This window comes from Chiloscyllium plagiosum, unplaced genomic scaffold (assembly GCF_037043375.1).
Source record: "Chiloscyllium plagiosum isolate Xiang-an unplaced genomic scaffold, Cpla_swu_hap1 HiC_scaffold_3, whole genome shotgun sequence".
Taxonomy (NCBI): Eukaryota; Metazoa; Chordata; class Chondrichthyes; order Orectolobiformes; family Hemiscylliidae; genus Chiloscyllium; species Chiloscyllium plagiosum.
Window position 1 is genome coordinate 65172697 of NW_028270141.1, and position 24685 is coordinate 65197381.

The following is a 24685-nucleotide window of genomic DNA, read 5'->3' on the forward strand; positions in this document are numbered from 1 at the left end:
TATTGTCCAATAGAAGGGAGCAACAATGAGCTTCAGACAGGCTATCTTGGCTTCCTCATACTGCTTAGCAAGATAGAATATCAAACCTGAGTAACATCTAAAAACAAAGGAGAAGAATTCATAACAAGCTCAGAGAGCTTACTTGTTATTTACAAGGACTGCATCACCTGTTTTTAATCTATTAAACTTCACCTCCAATCACTCCAAAATATAAACACAAATAAGTTTGAATGCTTAGATGTAATGACCTACAAACATATGATTTTTGAATTCTGATAAGTTTTAATTCTACTACTGTAAGCTAAATTACACAATTTGATTGTATCCTAGAGATATTTCACTTCAGGTTTTGGCAAAATGAATAATTGATGGAAGCAATTTTAATGGACCAGTCATGTAATTAAGTCTTGAACTCTCCCACCTGTATTAACATGAAAAATTACATTATATGCCTCAAGCAGACAATCTGACTGGGAGAAACACTATTGATTCTGAATAGGAATCTGAAGAGCACTGCTGCTATTTTTAGGAGGAAGGTCTTGTTTTAATGTCTTTCTGTTGTTGAACCAGAAGCAATTAGTGGTTTTTAATTTTTTAAAGCAGAGTATGGATTGAAAGGAAAAGAGGATTTGTCCTTTTTTATTTTGCTAATTTAAGGCATTGAACCACATCTAAAGGCTTTGGCTCATTAAAAATTTCATGGAAACAGTTCAATGAAAGCGTTTCCATATGACTTTCCGATTCATGCTATTCTCTCTGAAGGGGTCCCTACTCACGCACTCACTGTGCAATAGGTCCTGAGCAATGATATACTGGTCATGTGTCACAACTTGTGTGGGCTTCTTAAACACACAGCATTTTTACCTTTGGATTTTAAACAGTCTATTTGCAAATTACAGTAAAGGATTTTTACAATGGTTTCTGTGGTATCGCCAGTTTACCTGATTTATGTATAGGTCGTTCTGTTATAACGCTCTTTTTGTCAACGCAAATTCACTGTGATGCAATTGACGAATTGGGGACACTTTCTAAAGCGTGAACTTTTAAAACATTTGTTGGCTGTAACACGATTACAGTGCTGGCACCAAAAACACTGTTTCTAAAGTGCGATTTTTCCATAATGCGGGGTTGCTCAAGAACGCAACTATCGTTTTATAGAACTGACTGTATTTCATAGAAAAGAAAGATCATGGGTACACAGATGATGATAAGTGCAACCCTGTTGATTGAAATTGAGCCAAAAAAGACCAGAAATATCTCAAGTTCAGTTTTTGATGTGTGAACTTAGTTGCTTTTCTGATTCCATCACCTCATTAGCAATGACTTGCATCTATTTAACATCTTGAAAATAGTAAAGTATCTCAAAGCACTTCATAGAAATATTATCAATTACAATGCTATACCAAGCTAAATAGGATATTAGGATGGGTAACCAAAAGCTTGGTCAAAAAATTACGTTTTAGGGAGTATCTTTGAGCAGTGAGTGGTGTGATTGTGGTGCTTGCCCAATGTCATCAGCAAGGCTGTTCTGATTTTGATGACTGGTCGTTTGTCAGTCAGGTGAATGATTGGACAGGATAAACATTCAATTGTACCTGCATTAGTTGAACAAGAAGTTTTATATTTAGGAAAAACATATGATGGAATACCAGTGGTAGTGCAAAAAATATTCATACACCCAGGGAGAATTCATCATGTTCCTCCTCATTCACAAAACATGTAATTATTTACTTCACAAGCAACATACAGTGGTCCCTTTAAGGACTCCTGTTTAGACTGCACGATTTTTAGTGCCAATCTCACAAGGTTGTACATTTGTATTTCATCATCACATTGGAGTTGTATAACCAGCTTTGCATGATAAAAGCAGGCACCTAACTCAACCAGGTGGCCCTTTGGGCAGCCAGTTCCATTGATGGTTGGAAATAGTGGCTGCAGGAAGAACAAAGAGATTGTTCGTGGTTCATGGGTTTTATGCTCGGTACAGTTCAATTTCTGTGAAGCTGAGGCTGTGAAATTCGGGCCACTGTCAGTTTACATGTAAAGACTGAACATATGGGCGAAGGTGCCCTGGAACTATTGCCCCTTCTCCCCACTCCCATGAACCTACAGCTCTGCATTCATTAGTCTGTTCAGAAGAAGGGGATTGAAAGAAAGGCTTACATCAAAAGACAAAAGTAATTATTGTAATTTGTAAAATAAAATGAAATAGGATACCATAGCAAAATGAAGCACATTCCAAACACACAACAGCAACTGCAAAATAAAACTGTAGAACACCATAATTGGACAAAGAACAGTCATATCCTCTTGTAGAATCGTACATGTAAACAATGACAAATACTTACAGCTGTAAGTCTTTGTCTTAGACTTTAAAATGACTATTCCTATAGTTTATGTCTTTGTACCTTTGTAAAGAGGAAATTGCCCTATTTGCTGCAAAGACATAATGGAAACAGGCCAAAATGATTTGCAATGTTGGTAGTTTTGGTGTGTCTCGAATTATGAGATGCAAAAGATAGACTGAGGTAATAGTGTATTTGGTTGTTAAACACTAAGCTGTAAATTTGTTTCGGTAACCTTTCTAGAGACAGCGCTGTGGAAACTGGAGACTTTCAGAATGGTACACATAACCCTTGGCAAGCCCCACGCTGTGCCCAGTGCTAAACACAATGCCAGCTTGGACTGGGCATAAAACAAATGTCAATTTCATGATGTCCTACTGATTTGATTTGGACTGTGCAGGTTTACTAACTGCATGTGCCCACCCACCAAAGAATAACAGGGACCCTACACAAGGGACTGGATATTACCTGCTGCCACAGGGTGTGTTTTGGCTGGGGTTGGTACATGTAACATGTTAGGTGGCTACCCGAATACCTTCTCACTCACTTCCATAATACGAAATCTGACAACCAATCACATTAATCCAGCCATCTAATTTTTAGCCAAAGTGATTTATAGTAAGTTTCACTAATGGAAGTTTACGCAAGTACTGTGCAGTGTTTCTCTGGTGAGCAGTGTAGTGAGTTGCTGAATTCGTAGATAGCACAGGGGATTTAATGACCTGTCCTCATAGAGACTGCAGCAGGTGCAGAGACTCTAGCTGCAGTGCCACTGGGTTTGCGATACAACAGGGAAATAGAACAGGCATTGCACAGGAGGAATGCTCAGCATGGAGGCAGGAAGATAAAGGGAGGGAGGAGACAGTCAGGATGTCTTCGATCAAAGCACGCTCCTGTAAATGTGTACACAGATGTCGGTTCCCCTAGGACAGTATCTCTTCACCACTGGTGTTATCCTATGCAATACTTTCCCACTCATCTGCAACACTTTATCATAACACTCTTACCCACAATCTTATTAAAAATGGCACAAATGAAAACCTTGCCATGCCATCTTTATTCAATAGTATTTGTAATGATGAAGAGCAATACTAAAATGAACTGCTAAGTTTCTTCAGCATTCTCTGTTTTTGTTTCAGATTTCCAGATTTGTTTTCATAAAAAATGAACTATTCACCTTTGTGCCTTCCTCCTACTGCCTTTTGCTATGTAGTAAATGATAAAGAAATTCAAGAAAAGAGTCTTGAAAAAATCAGGATAGATTGTGGTTGGGGTGAGTGGAAAAAATGGAATATCATCAGTTGTAAAAATTATTTACCAATCTTGCACCCACAAAGCCCCCATTCCTCCAAACTACACCAAAAATCCCATTCATCACTGCCAATCTTTATATAACATTAAACATAATTTCAAGGTTTGAATGACTTTTTTTTAATCGTGCATAAGTTACAGTTGCTGGCATCTACTCCTGGCATTTGTTGGGTTACAGAGACAGGATGTGGGAGGAAAGTGTCTAAGCATGACTGGCCACACCCTATACCCCCTAAGTAAAAGAATGCTGAGAGTGGGCATACCAGACATACTGTAGAAAGAATTGCATTCCTTACCTAAGATATCTGCTGTTGTTTAGGCACAAACTAACAAGTAATAATGCATTCCATTCAGTTTTATGTGCAGACTTCCTTTAGAGTTGGTTCAGGAATGTGTTTCAAATCATATATATTAATTACACTGGATAAAAACAACTGTACTCCCTCCAGGAAAAATATAGTTGAAAATAGTTCTAAGATGTTTACCTAACTTCTGTTTAACTAGAACTGTGGGGACCACATACATAACGAGCTTTGTACTTACTTTGTTAGCCTACAGCTAAGGTACAGTAGGCTCTCATTAGAAAATGTCTGATATATTGATACGTAACACATGTTATTTATAGCTCCCACTTCAACTGAGTATGCACACATTGGGCTCTCTATATATTGCTCATTGTATCACACTTCTCACTATGGCTCCTCAAAAAATGCTTCATAAATAGAACAACAGTGTTATTCTTTGAAATTTTGTGTATTATTTCATAGATTCAGAATCAACAGCTTGTGATTTCTGAAGACTTGCATATAATTTTAAAAAACAATGATACAGATCTCAACAGTAAATGTAATGTAAATGTAAGAATGAAAATAGAAAGGTTAGATCAGCACATTGGATTAATTTTTGACAGGAGACAATATAAAGGAGAGGAAATTTTTTTATTATAAAAATAAAACTTATTTGTTTTTACAAAAGGCTTCAGTTTTACATAAAGAACAATCATGAATGCTCTTGGAATTCAATCAAACATATTTCCTTTGGGTCTCTTAGTACTGCTCAAGAATTTGAGTCTCATTAATAGCCAGTGTTCTAAATTTGTCAGCTATTTGTGTGACTATTGGGTAGTGCTCAGCCTTCTGATGCTGTTGATGACCTCCTCTAATAATTCACTTTTCCCACTAGTTCTTAGTTGTGCACCTTCTTTTGTATGAAAAACTCAACATTAATTCCAGAAGTGGTGGAGGAGTCAGTATTTTCTTTCTGTGTGAGGGGGAACAGTGAGAAATACATAGAATGATCAGATTTAGAATAATCAAAACATAAACATATTAAAAAAAGGTCTTAGGAAGTTTTAGAATGATGATTGACAGCTTGGAGGACCAATCACAAGAGTCTGGAACACCATATGAAAGTATCTTCCGCGACTGCCTGCCCCTCTTCCGCGGTTATGTTAGAGCCCGGGTGTCCTTGGAGAAGGAGCACGCGGTGTCGACCAACACCCTGGAGTTGTTCAGGGAGAGGTGGGCGCCGCAGGGAGTGGAGTGCATAATTTCTCCCTCCAATTCTATTTTGATTTAGTCCCTACCCTCCCCTTCACTGTTTTGATCACACAGCACTGCCCTCTGATGTGAAGGGCAGTGTTTGTCACTGGCCACCCGGGTGTTTTCCTATCTTCCTGGTGGTGGAATTTGAATAAAGATTCGTGCACCTTGTGTCTTCCACTGTGTCTCACACCTGCACACACACACCATGGGTGCTGGGGATAAAATAAGCACTACTGCACTCAGGCGGTAGTGTGGGGGTTAAAAGAAAAAAGAAGAAAAAAAAAGAAAAAGAAAAAAAAATGAAAGTATCTTCCGGAATATGTCCAACCATAACTGGCAATCTAGATAATTTAAAAGACATCATCTGCAATGGAGCTATTGGCACCAAAAATATAGCAATAAATTCCTGAGAGACATCAAATAGGGTGGGAAGAGGGGTACAGGTCCACTGATTATCCAATCTGATGTGATGCATGTTTGCAAGATGAAGGACAACATTTCACGCAGATTTCCCCTACTCTATCCCCAACCTGCAAGTCCAATTTATATATGAAAGGAAAGATAACTGAAAACGTCGTTTGAACTATTTTTAGGAAATTGGCAGGACACCGTGACAATCAATAGAAAACCAATACTGTGAAGGAATACTGGGACTTCAGATCCCTCTAGAAATATGGTAGTCCCAATACAGTCATGGGCTGGCTCTAGGCCTAGTCTGACCGATAGCTACAATGTTATGGCATCTGTCCAACTGGTTGATGTTAATACACGTTTACCAAAACTACAATCTGTTTTTCACATGGAATCGTACCGTATGCAATAAATACATGTACAAGAATTTAAATATACAAACATACAGTACAACAAGCATAATTCATGGATGGTCAATGCAGACTTAATGGTCGCATGGCCTCCTTCTGCACTATGATTCTATGAATCTATATACTAATCTCAAATTTGAATAATATCATAAATTGTGAGGGTGAAATTAGGTCATCATATAATCTCAATCTGAATATCAATCTAAAATGTCTGCTTTGAAACCAGTTCCATCTTACTAATGTCATTTTAATATGTATCATGGAGATTGAATGAGAAACTTTATTCCATGTTGGGTCCTTTTCACTTGTCACCCAAGGTGCCATGCAAGATGTTGTGCTGACAACCAATGCATTTCATTCCCACATAACAATGTCTACACTGAAGCATGAGTAAGTTTGCTGCAGTCAGTGTTACCTGAGGATAATGCACAGTTAATTTGTGGAAAGTAACATTTGCTGGAATTATGCAACTTCCCCATGAAGTGTGGGAAATAAGGGCTACTGGATTGGGAGGGAGGGTGGTGAATTGTAATGACACAGTGGCAAGTAGGGAGCTCACTATGTCAATTAAACCTTGCCATATTTGCTTTTGCAGACCTTAGGGAGTTATAGTAAGGGTGAGCTGGTGATTTGGCTGGGGGGAGGGGGGGATTTAGTGGCAGGGAGGCAGCGGCAGTCATAGAGATGTACAGCACGGAAACAATCCCTTACAGAGACCCAGTCCTGGGTGTGATGGAGGTCTGCCCAACTAAGTTCTTAGGAAGGTGCATTAATGGTAACAGCCATTACCTCACCAGTGCTGCTGCACAGTACATAACAGCTACTAGCTTTTGAGCAGCTGGCAGATGACACATCTGTCCCTGGGGGTCCTTGATCCCCAGGAAAGGTTTGCTGCTAGCCCCTTGATGCTTGATTGGTACAAGATGTTGTGGGCCTTCCTGAAACCATGTAACGGGGAATTCTTGGCAGCTAAGATGCCACCTCAAGTTTCCAATCATTAACATGAACACTTCAAGTTTTTAACTTGTCATTAGGCAATTTCATGACTACACTAAGCCTCATGATTGGATAAAATATATTGTGTATTATCCTCAAATAGCACAGCGCATAACAAGTCAACACCATAGTGAAAGAAGAAAGTGACAGTGTTAAATTTGGTTGTGACTAGTCACATTCGTTTCCAGCACAAGGGGGCCACAGTGTTTAGATATGAATTAGAATATAACCTTAAAATGTTTAATATAGAATGTGAATGTTTCTTTGAGTGATTTGCAAGATATGTTTTCTCTCTTTTCTTTTCTAGGTGCTACAGATCTTGGTCCCTTCTCTGACCCACGGCAATTTGGTCTTTCTTCCCTCACAGAGAGCCGTTTCTCAAATCCTCGAATGCACTACCCAGCTGCCTTCACCTATACACCAACTCCTGTTACAACTGGCATGTCTTTGGGTATGTCTGCAGCTACACATTATCACACCTACCTACCACCACCCTACCCTGGCTCATCCCCAAACCAAAGTGGACCCTTCCAGACCAGCAGTGCACCTTATCTCTACTATGGCGCCTCTTCTGGATCTTACCAATTCTCCATGGTGGCAGGGGGAGAACGCTCACCTTCCAGAATGTTGCCACCTTGCACCAGTGCATCAACTGGTAGTACACTCCTTAATCCCAACCTGCCCAACCAAAATGATGCTGTCGATACTGATGCTAGCCATAGCAATTCTCCCACTGTGTTGACTTCCACTGGGAGGATTGATGAGTCTGTCTGGAGACCCTACTGACTCTGAATACATAACAAGTCATCATTTAAATAGTGCCTATTATGCAGTTTTTAACTGGAAGAACATCTTATCATAATAAGACTGTTGAGTGAAAGAACTGATGCAGTATTTGAAGATGTTTCTGTACTGTTCAAGATATGCACAGAACATTGTTTTTTTTTATAAGTTCTTGAGTAAATTTGTTATCTTGTCCAAATAAATGAAGAACTTCAAGGTACTCAGCAAAACCATCTTGTTTTAGAAAGATAGCTTTCCCAGAACTGACTGTGCAAATTGCAGTAATTTATAAACAATTATTTGAACAATATTGAAAATGGCAAGAAAAGTGGCGAAAAGCAAGAAGAATATGAGGACTCTAAGCTTAAGAAGATGAAAAGTCCTCCAAGAAATGGTTACCCACTTTAACTTTTTTAATTAAATCATGTGTGAGGGAACATAGTTGACTATTAGAATAGTTGTACCAGAAATGTACATGTATGCATTCAGTTGTAACTGTGCAGAGGGGTAGAAATTTTCTTTATAGATTTCTTGACAAATCCCCTTTAAATGTAATTGAAAATTAATTCTTTTCTAAGTGCCGTTTACCCAAAAATGCCTGTTAATTGAATGTTTACTGCAGATTTCAAAAGGACTGTCTGTTTTTTTCATTCTTTATGTTTTTGAGTATGTTTCAAACAAATGGTTTCCAGTTTAAAACGAGGTAAATGCCATCTGGCTTGGAGCAATCTCATCTACTTCAGTGTCATTAATGTTTCTATTGACTATTGTTTACTCAATAATTGAAAGATTCTTCCTGGTGACATAGCGACATTAAAATAGTAATGTCTACTGCAGCATCATTACAGTTTCGTACCTTTAGCTGTCTAAATACTTGAAAAAGGTGGCACTTATTAATATTAATCTTGTTGTGATCTACTCAAATGGATTACTTTAATTATAAAGTACATAGCTGACCCAGTGGTATCAACAAAGGAAGAAAATGTTCTATGTTTCAAGCAGATGTGCTTAATCAAAAATTTGTTCTCAAAGACAATGCCTCAACAAGTTCTTCATGTGATCTGATACTTCATTATCTTTAAAAAAGCAAATTCTGTAACTTTCACTGAATAGTTAATGTAGTTTTCAGTCATAGCAGCATTAACTAGATTTACATGAGCAGGAGCTAGTGGGGATTTAGTTGATTCACTATTTTACTGAAAATCAGTTGACATTTATTGGTCTGCTCTGACACCTACAGTTGTATCTGTCTTCTTAAAAAAATTAGAGAAATAACATGATGCAAAATCTCCTTCCTTCAAGTACAAAGAAAATGACACAGTTAAGTAGTGTCTACTCTTCATAATTACTTCCTTGAGATCCACTCTAAATAAGTATTATCATGTCTAACTCTGTCTTGAGACCTTCTATTGGTTCAGCTTTTATTAAGGCAAGTGGAGATGTGTCAATACTAAAGAATCTACCATGATTCATAGTAACCAAGGTACTTGAGATGTAAGTCTTTAAATCTGATAAATACAATACTCGGGAATATTACACTTGGAAATGTGTTTCTGAGTATAATTTAAAAGCACAAAATTCATGAGAGGTACATGAATTCAAAATCTACATATTCTAATGTTTCTTTAAATTTCAAATGATTTGTTCTATTCTAAAATTTAGACATTACTATTTTATGTATTAAATAAAGTCAAATATTTTTCAATATTTAGATATAGTACGTTTTTTTTACTGCAAATTTCTCTTGTGTGAAGCATGCTTTTGTGGACCCAAGGTTCAATATGGCCAATTTACATTAAAGCTGGACAACTTTATTGATATTATTTATTGCAAGTGGTAGCTTGAAGCAAACCACTAGTCTACATTTATGTATCTGTACAGGTAATGAGTTCAGGAGTTTTCAACAGAACTTGAGAAAGCAGGTGTCAGGTTACACAACTCAAGGTCGAACTAGTCAAGTCTTACTGCCGGTGCAAGCTGTTACCTATTTAATAAGAGGTACTTTATTTGTTTAATGTAATTTTTATTGCTAAAGTTGGGCGTTCAAAGATTTAAATATGTTTTTTTATATAAAGTGATTTTTTAAAAAAGTACATTTTGTTAAGATGTGATATTTGTAGGGCTGCAGGCAGCAATTTTGGAACCAAATTTAAGATTTTGTACAGTCAAAAGCACTTCGCATCACATCCAGCATCCACCAAGTTAATTCCCTATGGCAAAGGTTTTAATAATCGCAATACATTTTCAATATCAAACAAAATGTATTCATCGCTTTCCCATTAGGAACAGGTTTTCTACTGCAGGTGCTAACATCCTTTGGGGTTTCCAATAAAGTTAGTTTTCTACGGCACTAACTACTAATACAAACTATCATTTATACTGCATTACATGATGCCTTAGACGTTTTACTAATAAATCTGTTGTTAATGGGGATGCGCATTAATAGACTTTACAGTACACTGAGATTTCTTAATTTCGTGGTAGTAAATAATCTGAGGTATTATATCCCAGCAAAAAGGAATTCAGCTTTCCATCACTCTAATTGCAGTCTGTAATCACATGCTTATGTCTGAAATGTTAAATTTAGATATGGCCCAGACTGTTTGTCAATAATAAATTGATTCCTTCATTGATGAGACATGATTCTGCAGAGATCCTTGGGATAGTGCTAAATATGGGAGCTGTTATCTCTCCATTTTCCTTTCTCTAATTATTGATGATAATTTTATCATTCAACACAATATCCTAATGTTTTGTGGCAAAGTAAATCATTGAATACTGTGCAGGTGTGAATTCTGTCAGATGCAAATCAAAAACTCTTAACAGTGAAAATCAGATTTATACTTTAAAACCATGTCTAATTTTGTGCTGTTCACGAGAATTTGCTTTGCTTTAGAATTTGGTTAATAAGATTTTTGCTAAGGAAGCAGAAGCACTGATTCTAGCTGTAAATCAAAATTTTTGCTGAACATAGCTTATGTTAATAATTGATGAATGCAATTTTGTCAAAAGGAATACATAAAACTTTGAGTTTTTTTTTAGCTGACAGTCATTCTGCTGATGTAACATGCCAATACTGGTAGCAAATAAGCTTTGTCCATTTTCTGCTAAAACATTTGTATTTTCTTCTCTTCACTGCAGCGTTAAAACATGCACATGACTGTTTAGCATTATGAAAGTAATACTCTTAAAATTGCAATAGTGGAAAACACCCTTTATCCTGTGACAGGAATTTATGAAGTACAATGAACAAGATCAGTAATTTTTTCACTGATAAATATTGAATAGGATCTAGGCAAGTCTCATCCATCCCTAATTTGATACACATTATTTTCAATGCTGAATTCTCTTTATAAACACAAAAAGGCTTCTTTTATCATAATTTCAGCAGTTTACAATACAGTTCATATTTTGTACTCTTTATTTGTAGGCAAGAAATGGAAATCCTAGCTTTCTAATGTAATTATCACAGATAGTTGAGCTCCATGAAAAAAAACATACATTTTAATCTATTCATTTTTTATGTATGTAAAACAGACAACATTCTGCAGTTTTAATTTCAAAGGTATACTTACACTGCTACCTTTTTATTCTGTGATTTTTGATTTTTACTTTTTGTATAAATACAAGCTTTTTATTGCTGTTACTCAATAATTGCTTTGCACTGAATATACTGTACAAATGCATTGTGTTTCAAGCCATTGCCATAATTGATTATGAATCACTTTGCTACGTTTTAAAAGGGAATAATGCTAAGATAATGATTTTTTTGTCACTAAAACGCAAAATTCCTTGTCTGACATATTGTCATGATTGTAACATTGATTTAAGTTTGAATTTCATTCTCAATAAAATGGCATTTTCTATGAATGTTTCATCTATTTTTGATCATTTTAAGATACTGTAAAGGATGTGGAGCTATAGCTATAGAATTCAGGTTTGCTCTGGTTCTTATGGACTAATATTTTCTGGTTGTTACTGAAAAAATCTCCTTGAACTGTTATTATGATCCTGATTTAGGTGTCTGAGATATCAAGCGAAACATAGTATGATAGCCAAATACTTATGGAGTTACAATCCTGCATTCACAATTTCTGTGACCTTTGTTAAAATGGAGACAAGTTCCAGGGCACAAGGTATAATTCTGCATTGCCACTGGGTAGAACTTGCAATAGGTTATAATGGGCAGAGACAGAATTACAATCAGCCTCATGATCCACCCAAATGGAAAAGATAAGGCGTTTGTGGATCCATGGGTAGCAAATCAATGGATAACAAGGACTGAGTGCACAGCAACAGGGCCAATTCTTTAACGTAAGCATTTTGAATGCTTGGCTGTTGGCTTTCAGCATATGATTATGGAATTATCCTTCCATTTTTGTAATCTTATTCTTTTGATACAAAACTAAGGAAATGTGGAAAAACTCGTAAGTCAGGCATTGCATATTTGGTGCAGTTTTATCCAATAAAGAATTCTAATAGACACAATCAAATAGGTCCGGATTTTGCCATTGGGTGTAACATACTAATGCCAGAGAAAAAAGCAGGAGTTGACCCCACTCCAGTAGATATTAGGACCATGATATTTGATTTTTCCTACAATAGCCGCTTAAATGCCCCCACTCAAGCTACTATCTAATTGAGAGGGCTGGTGCTCACCCCAAAAGCTGTCAGTCCTATCAAAGAACACATATCATGGCATTCACATTACCACCACAAGAAGTAGCCAGGGTTGAGGTTCCATTCATAAGAATTATCCATTGAGAAGGAGACCTCAGAGAAAATTACTGGGTAATTTCCCCGTGAGGCAGTGGGCTCTTCACTGTGGGTAAAATGCTTAAGGAAGAGCAGGGCAAGAAGTGGTCCCCACTTAGTCAATTAGTTGCTTCACTTCTGAGCAGCCATACTGTATTGTTCCTGAACAGACAATATATTATAGTGGAAAGATTTTGGGCTCCCAATCTGATTTTTTTCCCCCCATCATATCGCTGGCCCTCTGACCTTCCAGCCTAGCTTCAAAGGGTTGGAAAAATTCACACATAGAACCTTACAGCACTGAAGGTCACCATTTGGCATATCACTCTCAGTCTGTCTCTTAGCAAGAACTCTTCACAGTTAGTTCCACACAATGGTTTCCCCCTAACTCCACAAATTTCTCCTTTCAAACAAACTGTTCAATTGCTTTTGAAAGGTTTTTATGGAATCTAATTCCAGCCTTCTTTCAAATAGTGCATTCATGATCTTAACACTCCAGGTGAAGAAATTTCTTGTAATTTCCTTTTTAGTTCTTTACTTAATTATTTAAAGTCTTTAATTTCAGAAAAGATGCTAATGTGAACTATTTGACCTATTTACTCAATAAAACGCTGAACAAGTTTGAATGCCACTCTTAGGTTTGCACTTAACCTTTTTCAGGAATCCTTGGACTAAGTTGACTGATTTCCAATCCACAGAAGTGTGAGATAATGCATTTGGGGTGAACAAAGCAAGGAATACAAAGACACCTTAAGTGCAGGATTGTAGTAACTCCATAAGTATCAGTCTCCTATACTATAATTCACTTGATGACTCAGACACTTAAATGAGGAAGCTGAATATTCTCCAAAATATCTACATAACTGAATACTGTCATGGATGTAGGTTTGCTCGCTGAGCTGAAAGGTTCATTTCCAGACGTTTCGTTACCTTACTAGGTAACATCTTCAGTGGACCTCAGGTGAAGCAATGCTGAAAATTCCTGCTTTCTATTTATATGTTTGGGTTTCTTTGGGTTGGTTATGTCATTTCCTGTGGTGATATTATTTCCTGTGGTGAAGTCACTTCCTGTTCCTTTTCTCAGGGCGTGGTAGATGGGGTCTACCTCTGTGTTTGTTGATAAGAGTTCCAGCTGGATGCTGTCATCTCATATATTGCGTTGGTAAATATACTCTGTACCTTCTCTAGAACTTGGCTATCCTTCCTGCACTGTGTAACATTTTCAGGATGCAACAGCACTTGTGAAATGCTGACCTTGCTAACTAAAAGGACAAGGACAGTATACGAATGCCACCCCCTGTAAATTCCCCTGCAAGTCACACCCAAACCTGACTTGGAACCAAAGTTGCCTTTCTTCACTGCTGCTGGGTTAAAATCATGGAATTGCTCCTGGAACATCACTGGGTCCATTCATGTTTCAAGTAACTCGCAGTGGTTTGAAAAGGCAACTCACCTCCTTCTCCAAGACAATTAGGCATGAGCAATAAATGATAACCTTGTCAGCAGCACTCAGATTTCAAGAAATAATCATAGTGCTTAGCATTGTACACAAGTCTCCAGCTAAAGACTAACCACCATTTTGTAAGGGTATGATTTGATTCATCTTTTTTGCATGATATCTTTTTGGATAAACCGTTCAGAGATGTTACTCTATACCTCAGAACAAGTGGGACTCGAACCTTGATGTCCTGGACGAGAGCTAGGGACACTACAAATGCACAACAACAGCCCTTCATCTTTTTTGTATACAGTACCCTATTTACAAAGAAGGGTATCTCATGCACTTTTTTAATTGCCTTATTAATTTGCCTCTGCAATTCCAGAGATTTTTGAATATGCACATCCCCAGGCACCTTTGTTCTTGTACGACATTCAAAACAGGACCATTTAGATATAGTACTGCTTCTCCACCTTGTTTTCTACTTAGTACAACATTTCACACAGCAAATGGCATTCATCTAAGAAACTGGAGAATATGTTTTACATTCCTGATTTGTACCTTGTAGGTGATGGATAGGTTTTGAGGAGAGAGGTGAATTACTTGTCATAAAAAGTCAGCTTCTATTCTGCTCCAGTATCCACAATATTTATGTAGCCAGTCCAGTTAGGTTTCTGATCAATAGCAACCTTTAGAATGTTGAAAACAGGAAATTTGATTACAGTAATACCATTGAATGTCAGGCAATGGTGATGAGATCTCTTGCTGGAGATGGTTATTGCTTACATTTGTGTGAATTAGCCTTTTTGCTTAACAGCAAAAGTGAAATGTTGCTGTATTTGGGCACAGACTGTTTAATTATTGAAGGAATTATAAATGGACCGTAAAGTCATCACCGGACATCCACATTTCTGTGGTTTTGAAGGTAAGGTCATTATCAAACTGGTTGAAGACATTTAACAGCTGGGCAGTACCCTGAGGAATTTCTGGGACTGAGTTGATCCATTTCCAATTCAGAGAAATGTGAGGTACAGTAATGCAATTTGGGTGGACAAAAAACGCAAGAAATATGAGGTCATTTGACAGCAAGGGAATACAGAGATATTTGAGTGTATACCCACTGATTCTTGTAGGAATATGAAATTAGTGTAGAAAAGCATGTGGGTTCCTTTATTGGCTAAAGCACAGAGTATGAGAACAGGAGGTCATGCTGGAACTGTATAAATCACTATAAGGTCATAATTACAAGTTGCATGAAAGTTTGTTCACTTTATCACAGAAAGAATGTGATCACCAGAAGGCATACAGAGCAAGTGTTTCCTTATGTCTCATAATCTGTATACCTTTACTGATATACTCACTGTTATACCATGTCAGCAGAGGGTCTAAATATCTCATTCTCCATCTTGATTCGAATCATGACTCTCTATTGAAAATATGTTCCTCTGTTGTAAACTATGTGCCTTAAGAAAGTGCGCGTTTCTTGGCACCAACGCATATACACCGCTCACCACTTTAAATTGCACATGCGCAGGTTTCAAAGGGCCGTAGCGGCAGGTGGAAAATCGGAACATGGAGAGAAACTGGGATCCAGGAGAGAAGCAGTTGTGGGGGCTAAAAATGCCGATGCGGAAGTGCAAAATGCAAGCGCGGGGGGGAGATAGCCTTCCGGGCCCAGGGCTCTTCTTGTCAACCCCGTCCACATTGAGATCCTCGGTCCTGCTCACTGTCTGCACGTGCGCCAACGCGTAGACATGACGTCACATGATGTCGACGTGATGACGTATGCACCGTTCCACGACCCAATCAGCCCCGAAGGCGTGCGCATGTGCAGTTGTTCGCAGTGATCGGTGTCAGTGAACGCTTGTCTTTCAGTCATTTCATCTTTGTAGCAGTTATAAAAATTGTTGGATTCTTAGGTAGCTCACACTCAGTTTCTTAGGTTTACTGGAGATAATATATGCATTGCCATATTAGATAGAACAGAACAACCTATTCCAAAATTATTCCCAGTAAAGGAGAATTTTACCGATAAGGCGAAGGTTGCTGTTGCTTTCTTTGAAACTAGGAAACTGAAGGGAGAATTAACATAAGGTTGTCACTTACATAGATGTATGCTTTGATTCCAGCTTCAGGTGACTGTGTGCAGTTTGCACATCTAGATTTCCTCCCACAGTCCCAAGATCTGTAGGTTAGGTGGATTGGCCATGGAAAATGCAGGCTTGTGGTCATGGCGGGGTGGAGGGAGGTGTTCGGGGCCTGGGTCTGCTTTTTGGAGGATTGCTGTGGACTCTCAGGGCCGAATGGTCACTTCTATGATATAATGGGGTTAGATGGCGTTCATAAGATGGATTATTTCCCTTGTTCAGAGGTCAATAATCAAGTGCATAGATGTGCATTGCTGCCATTGGTAATTGGATTAGAGGGCAGTTGAGAATTAATGTTTTTTATCCAAAGTATGATTCACTGAAGCCATGTTCTATGAATAGATCCTCAACATATTTTAAAACCTGCAAGGTTACAGACCAATAGCTGAAAGGTGAGATTAGACTGGTCTTTTTTGGTCAACTCAGAAATGATGAATGGCCTCCTGTATTTTCTATGCTTCTATAATCTTAAAAAAGGAAAACTTGATAGTACAGGTGTGTGACTACCTAGGTGGTGGCCTGGACACAATAGACTGAATGGCCTCTTTCTGTGCTGTATGATTGTATGATAAATGCTACCATGGATCCAAAAGAAATCTTAATTGGAATTGAGTTAAAGAGAGATGCACTTCAGACATATCCTGGGGAGGGTCAACAAGGAGGGCATAATATTCTGGCTCTGGAAAACTGCTTCACCGGAGTATTAGACTTCCGAGTATGAACAAAGTTGTGATGCAAAGATAAATTATTTGGTAAATTGTTAGGGTGCAAAGGAAGGCTTAAAACCAACATTTGCAAATATGTAAAAATTAATATGAAAAGGAATGCTTCAAGCCATTCTGAAGTGAACCTTTAAAAGAATCTCTAAGTAAACAATGTTTTTTCTATACCTAGAAAATGAAACATTACATTTCTCTGATGGCATGAGGATTTTGTAGAGCTGTGGACTGATATAAATCACAAAGCAAATTTCTTAGTAACTGAATTGAAAGTACAAAATTATATGAAAAATTGCAACATAGTTCTCCAATTTGTCAGTTGTTATTTTTCTTCATGGAAACTGACTAAACCAACATTCTTGTAACTTTAGTGTTTCAACTATCAGCATTTTATTCCTTTGTTTCACTGTCTTTTTATTTATAGATTTTGAAAAATCCATTATATACAACAATTTTATGTACTATTAACATGGATTGTGACCAAATTGCCAATCATCACCTGCACACAATAGAGTAGCAAACATTTCAGCTGAGATTTTCTGCTCCAATAGAATCTTGGTACAAATTTGGCATGACAGTGCTCCTGATCGTACCTTATTTTCTAGGGTCAAGCTAATTTGATTTTTTTTCTCTCTGTCAGACTCCAGCCAGGATTTCTGTCTCCTTTGGAAACCTCAGCGGTAAATTTCACTTTCTTTGCTTGGTTGATCAACTGACTACTCTTTAAAGAGGTTGACCTATTTTCATCATTGTTGAAATTAGTGGGAATTGGAGTTGGCAGTTATGTAATGGGTACTCAATGAGTTCCACCAATTTACTGTTCAAGGAGTGAAATTAAATACTAGACCTTCAAGTTTCATGGGAGGAAGATGGTAGCTAAGGTTGCTCAATTTGAATGTATTCCAGAAGATTCTTCAGATGAGATTTACCAGGATGTTGGAGGGTATGGAATGCTTCAGTTATAAAGAAAGGCTGGGTAGGCTGGGACTTTTTACACAAGCATAGGAGTTTAAGAGCTGACCTTATAGAAATTTATAAAATAATGTGATGTGTATATAGAGTTAACAGTAGTTGTCTTTTCCTTAGGATGGGGGATTTCAAGACGAGGGGACACATTTTTAAGGTAAGACGAGAGAGTTTTTAAAAAGACATGGGCCAAACTTTTTATACAGAGGGTAGTTGGCATGTGGAATGAACTTGCTGAGGAAATGGTGGATGTGGGTACAATTACAGTGTTTAAAAACATTTGGATAAGTACATAAATAGGAAAGATTTGGAAGGAGGTGGGCCAGGAGTAGGCAAGTGCGACTGGTTTAGTTTGGGATTATGTTCAGCATGGACTAGTTGGACCAATGGTTCTGTTTTTGTGCTGTATGACTCTATGACACTACTAACGCACTGTATGAGACATTACTTCCCGCTGTCAACCTCCCCTTCTCATCAAACAGCCATATGTTTCCCATTTCCAATATTTTCATAACTGTTAAAAACAAGTTTTGAAAAATTTTTTTAAAATACCCATATTTTAATACCACTGTAATTTATCTCCAGGGTTGCTTAGTCCGGTGTCCAGAAGATCAATCTTCAATTCCCAGAGCAATCAGAACAATGAGAAGGTTGGAAAATCTAATCAAGTCTTATGCATCTGCCACAATATAATGTTGTTGGCACATTCAGGGTTTACTGAGAAGAATGTATTTTAATTGCAGTTTTCAAAACGCTCACTATGATCAATGCAATTAGTTGTTCTGCAATTGATTGCACTGTGAAGATCAGCGTTTTTAAAATCATCTCAGCCGTAGTTTTTCCAAAACACAGCATTACTATCATGCACCATAAAAAAAATATATCCTAACTTTTACATGCCTCTGCCACTTACGGTTGAAAGTCCCAGATGAGATAATAACATTTTGGGAGGCAGCATAATGGTCCCCTGCCCGATTTTCTGCTCCTGCTACTGAATGTATGCCAGAGACTGCTTCACATGGTACAACGCGTCCTCTTTATTTTAACTTCGCTTACAAGAAAATATGCTGAAAAATGTGTTGCTGGAAAAGCGTAGCAGGTCAGGCAGCATCAAAGGAGCAGGAGAATCGACATTTCGGGCATAAGCCCTTCTTCAGGAATGAGGAGGGTGTGCCAAGCAGGCTAAGATAAAAAGTAGGGAGAAGGGACTTGGGGGAGGGGTGTTGGGAATGCGATAGGTGTAAGGAGGTTAAGGTGAGGGTGATAGGCCGGAGAGGGGGTGGGGGCGGAGAGGTCGGGAAGAAGATTGCAGGTTAAGAAGGCGGTGCTGAGTCCAACGGTTGGGACTGAGATAAGGTGGGGGGAGGGGAAATGAGAAAGCTGGAGAAATCTGCATTCGTCCCTTGTGGTTGGAGGGTTCCTAGGCGGAAGATGAGGCGCTCTTCCTCCAGGCATCATGTTGTCATGGTCTGGCGATGGAGGAGGCCAAGGACCTGCATGTCCTTAGCGGAGTGGGAGGGGGAGTTGAAGTGTTCAGCCACGGGGCGGTTGGGTTGGTTTGGTTTGTGGGGTGTCCCAGAGGTGGTCTGTCTCCCCAATGTATCGGAGGCCACATCGGGTGCAGCGGATGCAGTAAATGATGTGTGTGGAGGTGCAGGTGAATTTGTGACGGATATGGAAGGATCCTTACAAGAAAATATGTTTGCATTTGAATAGTACTGTATGAGACCTAGAAAGTACTGAATAGTTGATGAGACATTTGCAGTAAGAAGTTACAGCATAGCAGGTAGGAATTGGTTACACTGGTTGACAATAAAAAAAGGCCAATGGAGAAATGCGAATTTTATATTTGGTGGGCCAGATTTTAGATCCAGTGTACTTATTACTTTAACAACACCAATAGCCGAGAGCAAACATTCAAGTGTGTAAATATAGTTTGCTTACTTGTGTTATCACCTTTGAAGTGATATCCATTTAGGAAATCAACATATAAATGACCCAAATATCCAGGTGCTATGACATGACTAGAGCTCTCTGCTCTGTACCACTCTATGCTTATACATTGTGCCTGGAGTTTACATTGTGCTGTAAATATGTATGTATTAGGATTACTGTAAATAAACATAGAAGCTCAAGCAAACAGATTTCACATACACAATTTGTATTATATTTAAATAACACAAGTTTTTCAATGTATGGGATGCAGCTAGGATTTTCTTCAACAAAAACAAAAAAAAAGCCTCAAAAGCCAAGGGGCAATAGCAAGCAAAATACAGCAACAAACCGGAAGTTTCCAAAGTTCAGACCACAAAAGAAAATAAGCTTTCTTTGCAAACTGTGTATAATCTCCAATTCGGCCAGGTTTGTGCAAGCAGCTATCTGAATCAAACCTATCCTATCTGAAGGCCATTTCAAATTTGAATGCCCCTCAGAAGTCTGCCTCTTAATAAAGTAAGAAAAAGCCAGCCTAAATTCAACAAAGTGGACTGCATTAGGAACAGTGCAGAACCAATAAGAAAAACACTAAAACGAGGTTTAGGCCAATAATGAAAAAAGAATACCAAGTGCAGCATTGAAAGCACAGAATGAGTACACAAAGTTAAATATAAATTGAAAAGACAAAAGGACAATGGACATATGGAACCAAAACCCCTACAGTGAACTAGAAAGCCATGGATTTATCATTGAGTTCTAAAATTTTGATCAAAGGATGCAGCTATACTTCATAGATTAAGCAGTTACAGAACCAGCTCAATTAAATGTTAAGATGCCAATAGTCGGTGATAAACAGTTACACAGATTTAATTCTTCAAGCAAATCTAAAAATGGCAAGAAAGGCCCCACAAAGATATAGAGAGATATATATTTGTAGTCTTTTGGAGCTAAATTCTCTCAGCACGAGGATATCACCACAGGAGTTCCTCACGAAAATGTTCTCAGCCTACCCATCTTCAGATGATGTTATTAGTGGCCTTCTCTCGGTCATAAAATCTGAAGTGGGATGTTCCCTGACAATTGTCCAATATTTAGCACCATCTAGAACACATGAGATATTGAAGCAGTCTGTGTCCACGTGCAGTAAGACCTGGACAACATCCAAGCTTTGGGTGATTAGTGACAAGTTACATTCACACCAAACAAGTGTTATGAAGATGTGGGTGTACTGTACATTTAAGAGAGTATTAGCTAGCAGTGACAGCACCAAGTGATATCAGTAGGACAATGTAATATGTGCTCCAGCTGCTGGGGTAGCTAGTTGCCTGGAAACGACAAAACAGATTCAAATTCGGCCAATCAGTTTAAATTATACCCTGAAAAAATACCAAATTCCAATTAAGTTTGGATCGAGTATATTGACAATCTTAAAAGTCAATGACACAATCTGATGCTTTTGGGTATAAGACTGGAGAAAATTGAACAGTTGGGAGGAGAACTGCCACCAGACTAACAGCTGTAGACTGCTAGTCAGACTCTGAGAGGTATCCATTGAGAGAAGGAGTTTGCATAGAGAAGAATCTCAACACTGACCTGGGGAGCCAATCTACTGATGAAGATAAAAAGAAGATTCGACCGCTAGCTAGTTTTAAAATTTGGACTTTTCTGTAAATCTTAACTGGGAGTTTTTTATCGGACCAGTATTATAGAAGGGAAAGTAAAAGATAGGTTTGACAAAGGAATTGTAAATAGTTGTTAGTTAATTATTCTCAGTTATACTTTGAGAAATAAAGTTGTTAATTTTTACTTTAAATAGTTCTTGGCCACTCAAAATTTTACAGATTACTGCAACGGGATAAATCTTTTCTCTGTTGTTGGTTTTAAATTATGCAGGAGGGTTTACCTCATGTCATAACACAAGTGCTAGGCCATGACAATCTTCAACATGAGAGAATTTAGCCACTGCCCTTGATGTTTACTGACATCATCATCACTGAATCTCCCACAACCAACATCCTAAGATCACGATTGAACAGAAAGTTAACTGGATCTCACCTTTCCATTATCTATGAGGCACAAGCTGGATGGTGTGACAGAATGTAGTCCACCTGCCTGGATGGGTACAGTTCCAGCAACACTCAGATTGACACCTTGCAGAACAAAAGAGCACACTTGACTGGCATTCAATCCATCTCCTTCAACATTTCGTCCTTTCACAACCATTGCATAATACTATCTGCAGGATGGAACTGCAAAAACTCATCAAGACTCCTCAGACAGCATCTTATTAAACCGCGACTTCTACTACTAAAAAGGACATGGACACTACCACCACGTGCACGTTCCCCTTGAAGCCACACACCATCCTGACTTCGAACAATATCGCCATTCCTTCACTGGCTCAAATTCCTGGAACTACCTTCCTAACAATCCAGTGTGCATCCCTAGCCGGAAAGATTGCAGCAGTTCAAGAGAAGACAACTGACCACTGCCTTTGCCAGGACAATTAACCTTAGGCAATACATGCTTAGGACAAACAGTTAGAGAGAAGGCTTATGAAACCAGGCCATCTGATGGAGCAACACCTGAGGAGGAACAAAATCCAATTAAGGGAAACGTGCAATATACCTAACAATAGTGTGATGGAACATCAGGATGCCAGTCAAAACATTGACAAAGTATCTTCAGATCAGAAAGCCAAGGATGAAGTCAGTGTCCAGGCTCTTCAGTATTCCCAAAGACTGCCTTTTATATCAAAATCTAGCAATGTAGAGTGGCATAGAAACTTTGTATCATTGAAGGACACCACACAATGGCCCTGATATAGCCAAGGCCAGAGAACAAATGTTTTGGAAGCCTCCACCAGTCTTGGCCTGTTCTTCATTCTTGTGGTACTAATCCAAAATATCAGTGGATGTTGGAAATCTGAAATGAAAAGAGAAAAAAGTAAATAAAATAGTCAACAGATATGGAAACAGAATTAAAGTTTCAGGTCATGGTCACAACTTGAAATGTTAACTGTTTCTCTCTCATCACAGATTCTGACAGACCTCCTGAGTATTTTGAACTGTAGTGATTATAACAAGGTCAGCCAGGTGGACCTCATAGAATATGGTTTCCCTGATTTGCACTGTTAATCTGGTCCAATCAGGAAGCCCTGGCTGGCAGATAGGAACAGGAGTGTTGCCTGCCCCTCTTCCGCGGTTACGTTAGAGCCCGGGTGTCCTTGGAGAAGGAGCACGCGGTGTCCACCAACACCCTGGAGTTGTTCAGGGAGAGGTGGGCGCCGCAGGGAGTGGAGTGCATCATTTCTCCCTCCAACTCTATTTTGATTTAGTCCCTACCCACCCCTTCACTGTTTTGATCACACAGCACTGCCCTTTGATGCGAAGGGCAGTGTTTGTCACTGGCCACCCGGGTGTTTTCCTATCTTCCTGGTGGTGGAAATTGAATAAAAGATTGGTGCACTTTGTGTCTTTCACTGTAAAAAAAAAGAAAAAAGAAAAAGGAACAGGAGTGTTGCCTGCCCCTCTTCCGCGGCTACGTTAGAGCCCGGGTGTCCTTGGAGAAGGAGCACGCGGTGTCCACCAACACCCTGGAGTTGTTCAGGGAGAGGTGGGCGCCGCAGGGAGTGGAGTGCATCATTTCTCCCTCCAACTCTATTTTGATTTAGTCCCTACCCACCCCTTCACTGTTTTGATCACACAGCACTGCCCTTTGATGCGAAGGGCAGTGTTTGTCACTGGCCACCCGGGTGTTTTCCTATCTTCCTGGTGGTGGAAATCGAATAAAAGATTGGTGCACTTTGTGTCTTTCACTGTGTCTCACACCTGCACACACACACCATGGGTGCTGGGGAAAAAATAAGCACTACCGCACTTAGGTGGTAGTGTGGGGGTTAAATAAAAAGAAACAGGAGTGTCCCCCTCCAACTCAAAAAAAAAAACAAAAAAGAAAAAAGAAAAAAAAAGGAACAGGAGTGTTGCCTGCCCCTCTTCCGCGGCTACGTTAGGGCCCGGGTGTCCTTGGAGAAGGAGCACGCGGTGTCGATCAACACCCTGGAGTTGTTCAGGGAGAGGTGGGCGCCGCAGGGAGTGGAGTGCATCATTTCTCCCTCCAACTCTATTTTGAGTTAGTCCCTACCCTCCCCCTCACTGTTTTGATCACACAGCACTGCCCTTTGATGTGAAGGGCAGTGTTTGTCACTGGCCACCCGAGTGTTTTCCTATCTTCCTGGTGGTGGAATTCGAATAAAGATTCGTGCACTTTGTGTCTTTCACTGTGTAGACAAAAAAAAAGGAACAGGAGTGTCAGAGGTTTTGTTCACTCTGAAAATTGGCTCTGATGAAGTTAGATCAGTGTCAATGACTCTCCATTTGCAAATAAAAGGTGTCTTGATGATGGAATACTAGCCTCTGTGGAGTTATTTCATTGATATCTTATTTATATTCCTTGTGATTTTGTGTCCATTTATTTTACAAGAAGCGGGACAGATAATGTTAGATTTTCCATGAGGCTTAGCACAACATTTATGCAGGTAGCACTTTTGCACATAGGAAGGCGGCACCTGAATGCTTCATAAATCCGACATCAAGGGATCTAGTGGGGATCAATAATAAAGACAGATTACTATCACTGAAGAACACCAACTAGCAGAACATAGGTGGTCCTTGGCCCATGCTTGGTGGAAATTGAAGAGGTGACACCATAGCTAATGACTCCCCCTCTGGATTACTTGGACTGGGAGGCCAGTCTCCTCCTGAACTCAGATGGAGACTTAATCCTCGGCCGTTACAGCCTGGCAGAAAACACAAATGGCGATAACTGTCTAGTTTTTTCATTCTGCCATTGTGACAGCAGCCCCATGGTCCAATGTGGAAAAGTTAAGGAGCAACTCTTTCTCTTGATAATTTCCCATAAGAAAA

The 24685-nt window shown here is 38.9% G+C and overlaps 1 protein-coding gene and 2 long non-coding RNA genes across 6 annotated transcripts in view; 2 read left to right on the plus strand and 1 right to left on the minus strand.

Annotated features, from left to right (window-relative positions):
• The window catches only part of LOC122543810 (runt-related transcription factor 2), a 157426-nt gene extending 145756 nt beyond the window's left edge, over nt 1-11670 (plus strand). For all 4 annotated transcript variants that reach the window (XM_087979828.1, XM_043682622.2, XM_087979835.1 and 1 more), the window contains one exon: nt 7325-11670. In XM_087979828.1, coding sequence (XP_087835954.1) covers nt 7325-7803 — 479 coding nt within the window. In that variant the 3' untranslated portion in view covers nt 7804-11670. The remainder of the gene's footprint in view (nt 1-7324) is intronic.
• On the minus strand, nt 4245-15642 carry LOC122543865 (uncharacterized). Its single transcript, XR_006310168.2, has 3 exons — nt 15355-15642; nt 14555-14682; nt 4245-4916 (listed from the first exon to the last, which is right to left on the minus strand). It is a non-coding gene; the product is annotated as an uncharacterized LOC122543865 (long non-coding RNA).
• Nucleotides 15643-15883: 241 nt separating this feature from the next.
• On the plus strand, nt 15884-22528 carry LOC148150599 (uncharacterized). The gene is made up of 4 exons (XR_015753301.1): nt 15884-16035; nt 17500-17539; nt 17946-17982; nt 21654-22528. It is a non-coding gene; the product is annotated as an uncharacterized LOC148150599 (long non-coding RNA).
• The last annotated feature ends 2157 nt before the right edge of the window (nt 22529-24685 follow it).